Consider the following 16,450-nt stretch of genomic DNA (forward strand, 5'->3'; position numbering starts at 1 on the left):
CACATTCTGACAGCAAAAGTCTTTAATTTTATTAGTCTTATTTCATTTTGTGTGTGGGAGGCTGAGTCCAGTTAGTGACATTTTTTCCCCCCATAATGGGGGTGAAGAGAATCTTGGCTTGGAGGCCTTTGCGTTCCTGTACTGTTTTTGTATGAAAGCTGATAGAGGGTGAAGTGGTTAGCTGATGTTACTGTTTTTCATGGAAAACCTAATTAAAATGACAGGAAATTTTTAAAAAAGTAAATTTCTTTATTCATCATGCTTCTACCAATTGTCCCAGTGGTGAGAATATTTGTTTTCTTGATACTGCGCTTCAATTCATACTGCAGACTATAGTCCTTGACTCTCTGCAGCAAATGTTTCAAACCTTCCTCAGTTTCAGCAAGCGAGATTGTGCCATATACATTACACAGGTTGTTCTTGAGTCTTCCTCCAATCCTGGTAGGACATTCCTCTTCATAAAGTCCAGCATCCTGAATAGTCTGTGGTGCATACAGAGTGAAAAATTATGGAGACTGGCCACATCCTTGATGAACTCCTTTTCTGATTTTGAACCATGCAATGTTCCCTTGCTCTGTTCTAATGATTGCCTGCTGATGCAAGTATAGGTTTCATATAAGCACACTCAGGTATTCTGAGATCTTCAGTCTTCTCAAGGTTTTTCACAGTGTGTTGTGATCCACATAGTCAAATGCCTTTGCATAATCAGTAAAACACAAATAGACATTCCTCTGATATTCTCTGCTTTTGCCCAAGATCCATTTGACATTGGCAACGATGTCCCTAGACATCATAAAGAGTCATTAGAAGAGTGCCATGACCTCTTCTAAACCTGGCTTGTATATCTGGTAGTTTTCTGTCAGTGTACTGTCCCAGTAATTTTTGGATGATCTTCAGCAGGATTTCCTTGCATATGATGTTAGTTATATCATTCGATAATTTTCTCACTCCGTCAGATTGCTATTTTTTTTTTAGGATAATAATCCATATAGATCTCTTCCACTTAGTTGGTCAGGTAGTTGCCTTCCAGATTTCTTGGCCCAGCTTGGTGAATATTCCCAGGGCTGAATATGTCTATTAAAATATCTAAATTTGTATTCTATTAGCAGAATTAAAACTTGAGTATGTCTGACATCATAACTCAGATCAATTTGCCTATACTAAACAGCTGTGGATGTTGCAAAAAAGAATGTACTCCAAGTAGACCTGAAATCTCTCAATGCATTTTTGTTAGGTGCCAGTGAGTCAAATACAACTCACTGGGACACTATGAACAATGGATATGTACCCTGCCTTATCCTGTACCATTCTTATAATCTCTTATACTTGAGCCTATTGCTACAGTCACTATGGTCATCTGTTTTGTTGAGGATTTTCCTCTCTTTTGGTGACTTTCCTCATTTCCAAGCTTGATATGTTTTCCAAGGAATGTACCCTCTTAACATGATGTTCAAATGCATTAGATGACGTTTCATCATCACTGCCTCTAAGGAGAACCCCAGCTGCACTTCCTTTAAGATACATTTTTTTATTTTTTGGGTTTTGGGATTTTTTTTGCAATCCATGGGATGCTCAATACTCTTCTCCAATATCATAACTAAAAGGTATCAATTCGTCTGTCATCCTTATTCATTGTCTAATTTTCAATAAATATCAAGTTATTTAAAAGGATAAAGCTTCCATCAGATGCTTCTTAGTCTTTAAACTATCATCTTTGCTCAACATCTTGTAAAGGTCCTTGATGGTACGTTTTCCCAATGCAGCACAGTTTCCGCCCCTTTCTTGCCTGCTGATATCAATGTTGCTTATTGTGGATTCAAGTAAGAGGAAATTATTGACAACTTCAATCTTTTACCGACCATGATGTTGCCTAGTGGCCCTGTGGTGAGAATTTTTGTCTTCTTGATGTTGAGAGGCAATACATACTGAAGGTTGAAGTCTCTGATCTTTGCATCATATGCCTCAGATCCTCCTTGATTTCTCTATGAAAACGGTCTTCTTATAGTGTCTGTAGGATTATAAACTTCCAATACTAAATATTCTCTTGTTCTCAAACCTCCTCCTCACTGATTTGGTCCTGGGAAATTGACCTGTAGGTGTTGCATCAATACACTTAGCCCGACTTTTCACTTGGGTATGGATCATGGGAGGATTTCATTTAGGAGAAATTAATAGTCTTTTTTGACCAAAATAAAATCATTTAATTAAACTAGTATTTTACTTCCTCTCTACCTTCAACTTAATATTTGCTTAGCATGTTTTTGCTGTTGTTGTTGATTGTCACTGAGTCAAACATGACTCACAGCGACTCTATGAACAAAAGATCTTATGACTTTTCACAGCTATCATGATTTAATTTCATTTCATTTTGTAAATTCATAGAGTTTCCATAGGCCTGTGGTTTAGGAATCGGATGCCACTCCTGCTCCCAAACCTGTTTTACAACTGGGAGCTCCATTAAACACTGTCCACATTGAGAAACTATTATGGCATTTGACACCTCAATGAATGGCACAAGGTTCAGCATCACAGCAAACTCAATTTACCTCAGTACAGCAAATTGACAAAGAGTGATGTACAAAGTAGAAGAATGTTCCTCCAAAATATAAAAATACTAGTCTCACTTAGCAGTGATTAAGTGTCGTCAAGTTGAATATGACTCATAGTGACCCTATGAACAAAAGACCTGAGCTCTATTCTACACAACATCATTTCTTTATGTTTATAGAATGCAAATATCTCACAAACTCCTGTTATTCTGCTATGCTAATTGCTAGAAGCCATAAAAAATCATTTCTTTGGTCAAGTCGCAATTTGAAAGAAATACACTCTAAGAAGAGAATTTTTGACACATTTGCATTTTGTATAAAATAAGCTCAATAAATATTTATTCTTGACAAAGATATCTTAGGCCAACCTTGTTTGAAGTTTTCATCCCATGTAAAGAGTTTTTGTCTAGCCAGTCCTGTACCAAGGACTGTTACAACAGGAAGTAAAATACTAGTTTAATTAAATTATTTTATTTTAGTATAAAAAGACTATTAATTTTTCCTAAATGAAATAAGTTTTCACAAATCCCTCAGACTTGGGGTTAAGCCTGAATATGTTTAAACATCTACTTGTGATATTTTGTGGTCCCACATGGGGGATATATGGCTATGATTGAAAATTTCTGAGATTAGTTTTTGAAATCAATCCTCATTTCTTCATTCAATTAATCAGTAGAAGCCTATCTCCTTACCCCTCATATAGGCTCCTTGTGACATCCAAAACTAACCAAATGACTGTATTAAAATATTTTTACTCCCTGAACTATATCTGTCTTAGAAATTAAATTGGAGGTATCAATTATCAATTTTATAAACTGATGTTTCCCTGCATTCAGATGCATTTTCTTAAAAAACTCCTTAATTTTATTTTAAAGATTAAGATAGTTCCTCACTGTCCCTGTCCCCACTACAATCATTCACTAATTATCATCCAGCTGGAATAGACTCAGCTGACTTAATAGTTGATTTTTTAGAGGCTGTACATTGTAGAAGATGAAAGTGTCAGAGAGGTAGTGCCATTGGGTTAACAGCATAACTCCCCTGTAAACTATTTCTTCACAGCTCCCATAAGATTATATTTACTTATTTCTTGAGTAACAGGGTTAAGGCAAAGGATTTAGAGCATTTAAATTCATCTAATATTGTGATTATGGGATTAATCAGCATGTTTAGTGCTCACTGTTTCCTTTCTTCTATCGTTATCAACATATTTAAAGTGTCTTGTTCCCTTTCCTCTATCTATTAAATCTGGGGACACCATAGGTAAAAGTGTCATTGTAGCTCTGGTGGTCTAGTGGCAAGAAGCTGGGCTACAATCCTGAGAGCAAGTGGTTCGAGTCCACCACCTGCTCCACAGGAGAAAGATTAAAGATGGACAGTCTCCTTCAATGCTATTAAATTCCAGCTGAAAACCCACTGGAGCATACGCTGTGGGTTGGTTCCAGCTTAGTGGCACACAGCACAAACAATAGTCTTGCTGGGATTAAAATGAAGAAGACACGAGGCAGAAGTTTGTGCTTGGAAAATTGAGCTTTCAGAGGTGGAAGCCAATATTGATATACATAGAATTAGTGTTTTTCATATATGAGTGATGTCAGAAGCAGTGGATGTTTTGGGTGCATAAATGATGCTGGATAACAAGGACCAGAATGAGAATGCCCACTAAACTTTGAACTCTCCGTGGCATCATCTCACTGGCCCACACTCCAGCTTTTAAGGCCCACCTAGAGAAGGCCATACATGAAACCTCACCTCAATAGTATGTACCTCTATTCCAGATTTCCTTTGAAGGAGGAAGGCCCATTCCTTTAGGATGTAACTGACTAATAAGTCTGTCTTTTTACCTTCTCTTCAGACTCCTTTTTTTTCTTTCTTGGCCCCATGCTCTAGCAAAAAGCGTGGGCCAACACTTTAGTTCTCCATGAACTAAAGTCTGCTCTCCCAAGAAACCGTGAAACATTGTCCCCTTCTCTAGTCTCTTTCACCCGGAAAAATTCCTTTGCCTGTGGATGAAGGGCACACTAGGGAACACAAGGTAACAGTCTTGGCTCTCAATATCTCTCCAGCAACTCCTTCAAGCTGATGATACCTATTTCTGGTCATTTTCTTTTCCTTTTATCTCTGCCTCATCAAACCCAACTGCTCTGTTAGACACCACAGCCCCTCCAGTCTTCTTGATACATAGTAGTGGGTTTTGCCATTTACCCAGAGAAATGATCAGCAGATACATGTTTTCCTCTCGCCATTCCCTGAAAAGGAATGCTAGTACTGTTTGGCACCAGAGATAGGTATATTTCACCCTTAGCCTTAGCTCCCACACCCAATCTGTGAAAATCACCTCAGAATTTTAATAACAGCATTTCAGGGGTGACTTTTGGCTTCTTCCAGTGTTTCTGGCTTCATCTTGAGTTTCTTTAACACCTATATATTAGGTTTTTCCTACAACTCAACAGTACTTAACAGCAACAATAAAGCTCTTTTGGCATAGTGGATAGAAAGTTATGCTACCAACCCAGGGGTGGATGATTTTAATCTGCAGCCCTCTGGCCTGGTTTTAAATATCTTTGGCCAAACTTTCTTCTGAGTGGTATAGCACTGGTCTGTCCATTTGCTGTACAGAGGTAATCATGGTTGCTGTGATGCAGAACACTTGACACGAATGTGTCAAGTGCTATAATGGTTATCCATGACAGTTTGGTGGAGTACCCTGATTAAAACAAACTTGGAAGCAGGAGTGGCTTCCACCTCCAAAATAGCTTCCCTCTGAAACTCAGTGAACTTCAAGAAATAATGAAAGTTCTACAAATGTTCAGGTCTTTCATTCGATGGCACTTAACAACATTTCAACTTTCATTCGATGGCACTTAACAACAACAAAAAGAACAATGTATTGATTAAAAACTTTCTCTTCTTAATGCTGCATCTGTAGTTACTTCTATTCCTTCCACCTCCCAAATTATTGATAATACTTGGACTGAAAATTAAGTTTACTACTAAGAATTCTAAAATTGGGAATAAATGCAAACATTAAAATATAAAATATAATTTCATGGGAAGAACATAAAATCATATGTGGCCTAATGAATAATTCGAAATATAGAATGGTGAGAAAATAAGGGATAGTAATGTTGGGCCTATGGTAGAATTCTCATCTTTCAGGCAGGAGACCATAGTTTGATTTCTGGCTCGTATAACTTGAGCACTATCACCACTTTTCTGTCAGCAGAGGCTTACAAGTTGCCATGATGCTAAACAAGTTTCAGCAGAACTTTCATAAATAGGCACTTGAATTAATTTAGTACAGGGATGTCCGAGGCAAGTTTTATCTGTGTTCAGACATGGTTACTATTCTACTATCCTAGATCCATGCTCTGCTCTAAAGTAAAACAAACATTTCATTGAAGATACAGAAATAATTTTGAAATGAAGAGTCATTAAAATGCATCAGTGCAAAAAAGTAGCTAAATTTTTATTTACAAGGGGATAAATATAGTTTGTGTGTGTGTGTGTGTGTCTGTGTGTTGAAGGCACAAATAAGAGAGAAATTGAGAAGTAATGATATATGTTACAAAGGATTTGTTCAACTTCATCAAGTGTAAACATAATCCATAAGCATGTGTGTCTGTCACTTTTTGATGTTGGTACATCTTGAAAGTTTAAAAAAAAAAACATTTCACAAGGAGCTAATTTTCTATAGTGATTTCAGTCTTTTTTCTTAATAAAGTCAATCTTTACCTTAGTTACACATTTACAGCGAGCTACAATAGAAAATCTAAAGATTGTAATTTCAGAGTCAGGATATGAACTAAGACTTCATAGATACCAATTTTAACTATGAAGTCATTTACAAGCTCTTAACTTCATTTACCATCATCAACTCCATGATATTCTACTGACAAAGCTGTTTTCTCTGGGGTCAATAGTACAATATTCTTAACAAGCAATGAAGTATTATCTATTCAGGTTAGAAATCCTAAGTGTTGCCTTCTTTGTTTTTTAGACAGTAAAATTTTTGGCAAATTTGTTGAAAATATAATAGTTTACTTCAAAACTCAGCTTTTAATTTTCCCTAAAAGTCACTCAACTCATGTATGTTAGAACCTCAGTTTTGCCATATCCACATTACAGAGGATCTTATTTTTGTCTTGATTTCTCATAGGCATATCATCATCTGATATCTATGGTGTAAATATCTATGTATGTTGAGCAGAAGAAGCTCTGATAATTTCATTCTGGAACAACAGGTGTAAAATTAAAATACTTTAAACAAATTGAGAGGGGCAGATGGTCACATAATGTCCTTCTCCTTTTGTTCAAACCCCACTACCTCCCTTCCTCATAGTATTTTAATAGTACTTACAAACATAATTTGAGCATCTTGTTCAATGAATTTTCTGTTTTCATCATTTAAGTTTCTTGTAGGAAATAGAATTATACTAAGAAGTTACAATGAGTGATATCCAATGAAGACATTAGTTCTTCAGGAGCTGGAAGACAAAGGAGCCAGCATCTGGAATGCTTTTGAGACTAGTCACTTGATGGCTATGGAAAAGAGAAAATGAAGACATATTATTACAAGGAATGTGGTCCTGGAAGAAAGTAGTTGGAGAGTACAGTAGAGGTCATTGTGATCTCCTGTAGTGCCTCCACTGCTGAATCAAACCACAAGCCAAAAAGCTTGGAAACCATTTTAAAATGGTGGAGCAGGGAAGGAATAACCAGGACCACAGTATGTAAAATACCTTCAACCTCTGCCATTACAAAAGAGTTGTCCTTGCATCCATACTCTCATTTTCTCTCCTAACAGCCTTTTTAAGGAGCTCATTTTAAGGTAGACCAGAACGCAACAAGTATACATGGTGATTTGACTAGATGATACCCATGATCTGTTAGTAGAACTTCTCATTTCTAGCTCATTGGTAAATAAGCAAGGAACTGGGAAGAAAGGAGTGCAAAAGACCTTAAAATTATTGAAAGTATGGGAAATATGGTGAAAAGAAGGGAGTCGGTGATCGTAGGTGTCTTTTGTCCACCAGTTACATGCAGTAGCCATGGTGCATGTGTATATTAGAGAGGGATGGCAGTCATGAGAACTAAAATGGCTTGGGAAGTATACGGTCACAATCAAAGAATTATGTCCCTTACTGGCTTGTCTTCTTCTCAGTATGCTTGTTTAGAGGCAGAAGTTGAATACTAAAGAATATTTTGTTCTAAAGCATTTGTAGGGATCTCACTGAGTTCTCAGGGAGAAAAGCAAGTGAGGAAGGATAAAGGTACTGGTGGGTTGGTAGGACTTAATCTACCCTGACAAATGGAGAATATGTGGATTGCCCAATATGTGGTAAAACAGAATCTTAGAGAAATTATTAATAAGAATATAGATTCAGAAAGATGTGCTCAGCACACACATGTGCAACTGTGTGCATGTGTAAACACATGTGTGAGATGAATGCATGTGAAACTTGTGCATATACACATGCATGTACCCACAAAGGTGTGTCCCATAATTGGGGAGCAAGATGGTGACAAGTTTCAGGTCTAATGACCAACCTGATTACCATGAAGTCATCGTATCAAGAATATAATGCCAGAGATTGGTTTGGTGATCATACTGTATGCTGGGACAAAGAATATGAAAGAATCTAATTAGAAGAGAGACATGTATCTCTTTTCTCTGGCCATATCTATTCTTGGATAATGATTAACAGCATTTCTTTTTTATTCACAGACATATCTGAATTAATTTATGTAATTTTTTTTTATTAGGAAATGGGGAAACATTTTAAGTTCCAGTGACCTAAGGCAGGGTACTATTTCAAGCTTTATTATCACCTTTGTTTGGTTTTACCTGTAAATCCCAAGCTCTCTCTGACTTTCCACTTAGTCTTTGTCTCTGAGTTGAACTCTGAGTTGTGGCTAAAGATATCTTTTGTGTAGCTTTTCAGTGATATCTTCTTAAGAAATCTAGTCCTGAACCTGAAGATCAGAACTTTGTACTAGTCAGGATTCCAGATGCAGGTGCAATTCCTTAATTTGTGACTTGCTTTTTCATTACTTTAGTGGATCATTATGATTCTTTACAGTATCAATTATAAATAACTTCCCCATGCAAAGATTCATGCAAAAATCTTATGCAAATAGCAAGATAACATTGTGGTTCTTTGTGATCTCTTTTCAGTAATTGCATATTTGCAGGGCAAGAGTCTACATAGTTGTTCTATATCCAGTATGCAAATAGCTCTATGTTGACTAGCTTCAAGGAAAGTTTTGAAAGCATCAAAACAAACTCTAAAAATATACTTACAACACAGTTCAAAGACATTACTGCCTTAAGACCTGAATATCTATACATCTCACAATCACTATGGTTTTATGTCCTCCTTTCTTTTCTTATGCATAATAATAACTAAGGGTAGGATATGACATTTTCCCCTCCTGCAATAATAGACAAGGCTGTGGATGAACCTTCAAACTTCTAAAAACCTAGAGTGCCTTTGAAACATGCACTTTTTTGATTGTCATACGATGCTTTACTTTATAAACTGAGGGCACTTAATTAAGATTCTGTGATCTGGAGCATATTAGAATGCCTGTAATCTGGGATCCTGAAGCCTTGGGATAGGATAAAAAGGAGTATAAAAGGCAGTACAAGCAAGGAAAGCTGTGAAGTATATGATAATGTATCTATACACCTTCCTTTTTAACTTTTCATTATAATTTGAGTGAATTTTTACAGAAAAGGTTGATGCTCTATTCAAACACTCATACATAATTTTAGAGTTTTTATTACAATCTCCACATTGTATCACCACTCTTCCCATTATCTCTTTGTGATTGTTGTTTTGATTTATGACACCATGCACTCCCTTTCTACCTTCTGAATATTATTCTTGGGCTAATTATATATGATAATGGTCCTGTATTATTGAATGTGCCAAGTGCTGAGAATCTTTCTGGTGTTATTGCTCACCTTGTTGTTGTTGTTATGTGCCATTGAACGGCCTAGAACTTATAGTGACCATATGTACAACAGCTTTGAACCCTGCCTTGTCCTGAGCCATCTCACTGACTCTGACACACTTCACCACATTGCCTCAGTTACTGTATCAATACATCTCATCCAGGGTCTTTCTCTCCTGCATAGTCCCTCCAAGCTGCCAAGAATTATGTCCTTGTTTAAGGACCAGTTCTTCCTCACCATATGCCTAAAGTAAGTCAGACAGAGCTTTAAAATCCTAGCCTCCAAGGAGAACTTTGGTTTCATCGTCTCCAAGACAGACTTATTTGTTTTCCTGGAAGTCTATGGTCTGTTCAAGATTCTTTTCCAGCACCACGACTCAAAGGCATTAATTCTTCTGTCATCCTTAGTCATTGTCCAGCTCTCTGACGCATAAAAAGTAACTAGAAAGACTATGACCTTAGTCTCTAGACTGACATTGCTGCTTCTCAGTATTGTGAAGATGTCCCTGACAGTAGATTTTCAGTGTAATTTGTCTTTAGATTTCCTGAATGCTGGTACCAAGAATGTTGATTGTGGAGCTATGCAAGCTATAACTGTTAACCTCAATCTCTTCTCCACCTATCATGATTCTACTAATCAGAACAGTGGTGAGAAACTTTGCCTTTTTGAAGTTGAGCTTCAAGCCATATTGAAGAGCACAGTTCTTGACCTTCCGCAGCAAGCACTTCAGGTCCTCAGTTTTAGCAAGCAAGGAAGTGTCATCTGCATAACATAGGTAGTTGATGAATCTTCCTCTAATTCTGATGCCACATTCCTTCTTATAAAGTCAACCTCCAGAATGTTCTGGTTCTATATGTAGATTGGAAAGATATGGAGATAGGATGCATTCCTGACAAACACTTTTCCTGATTCTAAACCATGCAGAGTTTCCTTGCTCTATTCTGACTACTGCTTCCTAGTATAGGTTTCACATGAGCACAATCAAGTGTTCTGGGATTCTCATTCTTCTCAAGGTTAGCCACAATTTGTTGCGATCCACACAGTCCAAAGCCTTTACACAGCCAATGAAACACAGATAAATATTCTTCTGGTACTCTCTGCTTTCAGCCAAGATTCAGCTAACATTGACTATGATGTCCCTAGTGCCATGGCCTTTTCTAAACCAAGCCTGCACATCTGGTAGTTCTTTGCTGATGTACTACTCCAATTGTTTCTGGATAATCTTCAACAGGATCTTGCTTGTGTGTGGTATTAGTGATATCATTCAGTAATTTCTAGACTCTGTTGAGTCTCCTTTTTTTTGGAATGGAAATAAACACAGATATCTTCCAATCAATTGTCAGGTAGCTGTCTTCTAGATTTCTTGGCATAACCTGGTAGTGTGTCCAGGGCAGCATCTATTTGCTGAAATATGTCAATTGCTATTCCATCAATTCCTGGGACCTTGTTTTTGGCCAATCCCTTCAGAGTAGCTTTGATGTACTCCTTCATCACCATAGGCTCTTGATCATATGTTGCTTCATGAAATTCTTTTGTGTCAATCAATTCTTTTTGGTATAATTACTCTGTGTACTCCTTCCATTTTCTTTTGATGCTTCCTGGGTCATTCAATATTCCGCCTTCAGTGTCTTTAAGTATTGCAACTTGAAGCTTGAATTTGTTCTTCAGTTCCTTAATTTTAAGAAATGCATCCCTTTTGATTTTCCAACTCCAGCTCCTGGCACATTTCATTATAATACTTTGCTCTGCTTCTTGTGCTGCCCTTTGAAATATTCTGTTTAGCTCCTTAACTCCTTAATTACTTTCCTGTGTTCGGCTTCTTAGAGTTGCAGTACAATATTCTGAGTCTCTTCTGACATTTATCTTGGTCTTTTCTTTCTCTTCTTTCTAATCACCTTTTGCATTATTCTTGGATGATATCACTAATATCCTCCCACAGTCCATTTGATCTTTGTTTATTACTGCTCAAGTCTTCAAACCTGTTCCTGAGACAGTCTTTCAATTCTGGTGGGACAGACTAGAGATCAGTCTTTGGTTCTTGTGGATTTGATTTGATTTTCTTTAGCTTCAGTTTAAACTTGTATATGAGTAATTGATGGTCTGTTCCACAATCAGCACCATGTCTAGTTTTCACAGCTGATACTGAGCTTTTCCAATGATTTTCCCCACAGATGTAGTCAATCTGATTTCTGTGTAGACCATTAGATGAAATCCATGTAAGTAGTCACCTTTATGTTTCTTATAAAATGTGTCTGCAATGATTAGGTCACTGATTATATAAAATTCTATCTTTCTGTCTCCAGCCTCATTTCTGTCACCAAATTCACACTTTCCAATTACTGATCCCTCTTCCCTGTTCCAAACTTTTGTATTCTAGTAACCCATTATAATAAAAAATATCTTGGTTGCATGTTTGATCTATTTCTGACTCCAAAGTTGGCCCATGTTGTCAGTGCATGTATTTGTATGATAGTGGTAAAATGATCTTTTTAATTAAGAAAGCTACTCATTTTCCCCCTCACCTTTTCATCTCCAGTGTAGTAGATCATGTGGTTATCTGATTAAAATATCTATGGCAGCTCATTTCATGCCTCCCTTGGCTAGTATTCCAATATTTATGTGTTTCATTTCTTCCTTTACAATTGCCAACTTTCCTACAGTCATCCTTCTCACATTCCATACTCAGTTGTGTCTGTTTGCGACTGTTCTCATTCCTTTGTCATTCTCAGTGAGAAGGTTTTGCCTTTGCTGGTCTAACCTAAATGTACTCTATTGTATAGAGTTTTACGAGGCCCGTTATTTCAGGAGGGAATGGCCAATCCTTCTTCCTAGTCTGTCTTAATTTGGTTATTTGACTCTAAAGTGATATTTGACAGACAAGAATTTTGCCCAAAAGAGAAGATGAAAGACCTTTCTCGTTATTCAGGTAAGAAATCAGGTTTTAGTCCTGACTACCACCCCCTAGGTCACATGTATCTTGTTCCCAGGCCCACTCTTGCTCTGTTAACATCCAACTTGATTTACTCTCTTTGCTCCTACAGGATCTCAAACCCCCTACCCCTAGTCTATCCTGATTTGACGGCTAAGACCTCCACCCACTACCTCTTGACTTCCCTGTGAAGCTGAGGTTCCTGCACAGCACAAGTGGGACATCCTCCTGCTGATATCTTCTCTCTTGAAGTCTGTGGTCCTTTGTCTCACAAGGAATGTGATACAAGGGGCACAAATGTAGCAATATTTCTTTTGTCTATTGCTGATGGTCTGTGGAGTGCCATGGCCAGAACTCTCAACTCTTTTCTGTATTCTCTATGATGGTTCAGTTGCTGGTTCTTGGATTTGTTCTTGTACTTTTGTTGTGTACTTTAAAGTTGGAACCAACCCATTGCTGACTCTGTTGCAAGTTTTCAGGGGCAGTTAATCACAAAGGAGGAGACTGCCCATCCTCCTGTGGAGCAGCTGGTGGCCTCGAACTGAATGCCTTAAAGACTGCAATGCAGCTCCTTGCCACTAGGCCACCAGAGGTCCTTGTCATTGTTATGTGCTGTGGAGTCACTTGATACTCACAGCGACCCTATGTACAACAGCCCTAAACTCTGCTCTATCTCTTACCTATCTGTTTGTCTCCAACACACCTATCCCCATTACCCCAGTGACAGAATCAATCCATCTCATTGAGGGTCTTCCTCTCCTGTGCTGTCCCTCTACCCTCTCCAAGGACTGGTCCCTCCCTGCAACATGTTCAAAGTATGCCAGACATAGACTCAGAATCCTTGCATCCAAGGAGCAGCCTGACTAGGTATAGATAATGTCTTGACAAGATCTTGCATATTGATCCCTCTTTTAGGGGTGAGTAACTATTACTTGTAATAGCAAAGAGGCAAAATGGTGCTTGGAAGGGGAAAGGTGACCACTAAATGTTTGTTTCCCTGTGCAAGGGAAGTTAGTTTATTTTTTAAATTTTTATTTAAAATTTTTTTAGTTTATCTTTCTGCAAGGCCCAGGCCCAGTTCTGTGAGATGGCAGGTGTGTAACTCCATTCCATAATTTACACACTCTATTAGGTCACATTTTTTTTTGGAATGGAAATAAATATGGCTCTCTTCCAGTCAGTTGGCCAGGTAGTTGTCCTCCAGATTTCTTGGCACAACCTAGTGAGCACTCCTAGGGCAGTATCTGTTCATTGAAATATGTCAATTGGTTTTCTAAAAATTCCTGGGGACTTTTTTCCCTCTCCAGAAGTTCAAAGCAGGCTGTACTTCCTCTTTCATCACCATTCTCTCTTTCTTTCTCTCTCTCTCTCTCAATATAAACTTTTTATTTTACACTGATTTTCTTACAAGTTTATATATATTGTTCTTCACACTGAATTTTTCCCATTTCCTCAACCCACCCCTCCCTCCGTCCATCAAATTGTGTGACCCTATGATTATGCCCTCCCCTCACACTTGTGCTCCCTCTTAGATCCTCATACACAATTTACTTGTCATCTATTTCTACAATAATTGTGTTACACAGCATGTGTCCTTATGGGACTGAGTTAGTTCACTGAGCATAATGTTCCCAAGTCTCTCTCAAGTTAGGTAGCGATTTACAAAATCATTGTTCCTGCAAGCTGTGTATTTAATCATGTAAAAGTACTATAATTTCTCAATCCAAACGATTGTGGCTGAACATTTGGGCTATTTCCTTGTGCTTGCTATTCATCACCAGTGAATTTGATAAGTAGTTTCTTGAAATTCTTCTGTGTTAGACAATTCTTTTTGGTACAGTGATTCTGTATACTCCTTCAATCTTCTTTTAATGTTTCCTGGATCATTCCATATTCTGCCCGTAGCAACCTTAAGTATTTCTCCATGCTTAAATTTGTTGTTTAGTTCCTTCAACTTAAGAAACACTGAGCAAGTTTGTCCCTTTTGATTTTCCACTCCAGCTGCTTGCACATTTCATTATAATACTTTGATTTGTCTTTCTGACCTGCCCTTCGAAATCTTCTGTTCTGCCCTTTAACTTCTTGACTTCTTTCCTTTGCTTTTGTTTCTCAGAACTCTAGTGCAATATTCTGAGTCTATTCTTACATCCATTTTGGTCTTCTTCCTCCATCTCTAATGATCTTTTGTATTGTTCATGGATGATAGTCTGGATTTCTTCCCACAGTTTTCAGGTCTTCCAAGGCCTATTTAGGTACTGTCCAAGGCCTCAAACCTGTTCCTTTGTCATTTTCTTAAATTCAGGTGGAATATACTCAAGATCAAATTTTGATTCCTGTTGATATTTTATTAATTTTAATGAAAGTTTACCGAGATTTGGATTTCCATTCAATGATTGTTACACAGTTTCCTTCCTGCCCTCTCCTATCCCCCAGTTTGCTTTTCTCTTTGAAAAGTAAGAAAAAAATTCTTTCACTGTTATACAATCCACCACAACGTGAGTCCACTCCACTATGCAGCTTTCATTCTGGACTCCTGTCATGACAATTATACCTAATCATATACTCCTCCTAAACAGTTCTCTCCCTCATCTGTTTCAATGCAATATAGATTATCCCCTTTTTTGTTAGTTTCCCCAACCCCGATCTCAGTCCTTCTTTACAACAGTGGCATTATGCAGTATTTGTCCTTTTGTGACTGAGATATTTCACTCAGTAGAAAGTCCTCCAGGGTCACCCATTTTGTATAATAATTCATGATTTCTTTGTTTTTCAATATAGCATAGTAATCCATTGTGTGAATATACCACAGTTTCTCAATCCATTCATTTGTTGGTGGGCACTAGGGTTGTTTTAACACTTTGCTATTGTGAACAAAGCCACAATCAACATTGGTATGCATATAACTGCTTGAGTGGCAGTTCTGGTTTCTTTAGAGTATATTCACAGTAGTGGAATTGCTGAGTCAATTGGTATTTCTATTTGCAACTTTTTGAGAAAGCGCCATACAGCCTTCCATAGTGTTTGCACCATTTTACACTCCCACCAACAATGAATTAGAATTACAGTTTCTCCACAACCTCACCAGCATTTGTTGCTTGCTGTTTTGTTAAATTTTGCTATTCTTAGTGGAGTGAGATGATAGCTCATAGTTGTTTTGAGTTGCATCTTTTAGAGCTAGGGATTTTGAACCTTTCTTCATGTATTTGTTTATGATCTGAGTGACTTCTTTGATGAAGTGTCTGTTAATACCCTGTGCCCACTTTTCAAGTGGGTTGTTTACCTTTATCAAGTTGTGGTGCTCAAGTATTTTAATAGATTCTAGATAAAAGTCACTTATCTGACATGTCATTACCAAAGATTTCCCCACTCCCCAAGTCAGGCTGTGACTTCCCTTTTATCCTGTTGGAGAAGTTTTTCAATGTGCATAGGGATTTTATTCTTAGGAGAGCTCATTCATCTATTTTTTTCCTTTCCTGCTTGAAGGTTTTTCAGGATGCTGAGAAGACTGTTTATGTTGTGGATTAGAGCTTCTAGGGTTCTTCCAAGCTTTTCCCTAATAAAGTTTATAGTCCTTGGTTTTAGTCCTAGGTCCTTGATCTGCTTTGAGTTGCTTTTTGTGTTTGGAGTAAGGTGTGGATCTTGCTTGAGTGGTCTGCAGATAGTTTTCCAGTATTCCCAACATCATTTGTTAAAAAAGCTGTAGTGTTCCCACTTAACTGATTTCATCTCCTTGTCAAAAATCAGTTGACCATATGTAGATGTGCTTATTTCCAGGTTCTCAATTATATTCCATTGATCTATGTGCTTGTCATTGTACCAGTGCCACACTGCCCTGACCCCCATGGCAGTGTAGTAGGATTTGAAATTAGGGAGGGAGATACCTCCTACTTTATTTCTCTTTTTAAGGAGTGTTTTGCTTATTTGGGGTCTCTTTCCATTCCAGATGAAGTTGGAGATTGCCTTTTCCATCTCGTTGAAGAACGGAATTGGTATTTATATTGGGATTGCATT

General features: G+C 37.6%; 1 protein-coding gene across 1 annotated transcript in view; it reads left to right on the forward strand.

Moving 5' to 3' along the window:
* LOC102852762 (5'-AMP-activated protein kinase subunit gamma-1-like) overlaps positions 1-1,447 on the forward strand; it is a 4,245-nt gene extending 2,798 nt beyond the window's left edge. The window contains exon 2 of the mRNA XM_006901578.1: positions 1,409-1,447. Coding sequence (XP_006901640.1) covers positions 1,409-1,447 — 39 coding nt within the window. The remainder of the gene's footprint in view (positions 1-1,408) is intronic.
* The last annotated feature ends 15,003 nt before the right edge of the window (positions 1,448-16,450 follow it).

The sequence above is a fragment of the Elephantulus edwardii genome, unplaced genomic scaffold, assembly GCF_000299155.1.
Source record: "Elephantulus edwardii isolate Elephantulus edwardi_28Jun2011 unplaced genomic scaffold, EleEdw1.0 scaffold00335, whole genome shotgun sequence".
NCBI classification, from domain to species: domain Eukaryota; kingdom Metazoa; phylum Chordata; class Mammalia; order Macroscelidea; family Macroscelididae; genus Elephantulus; species Elephantulus edwardii.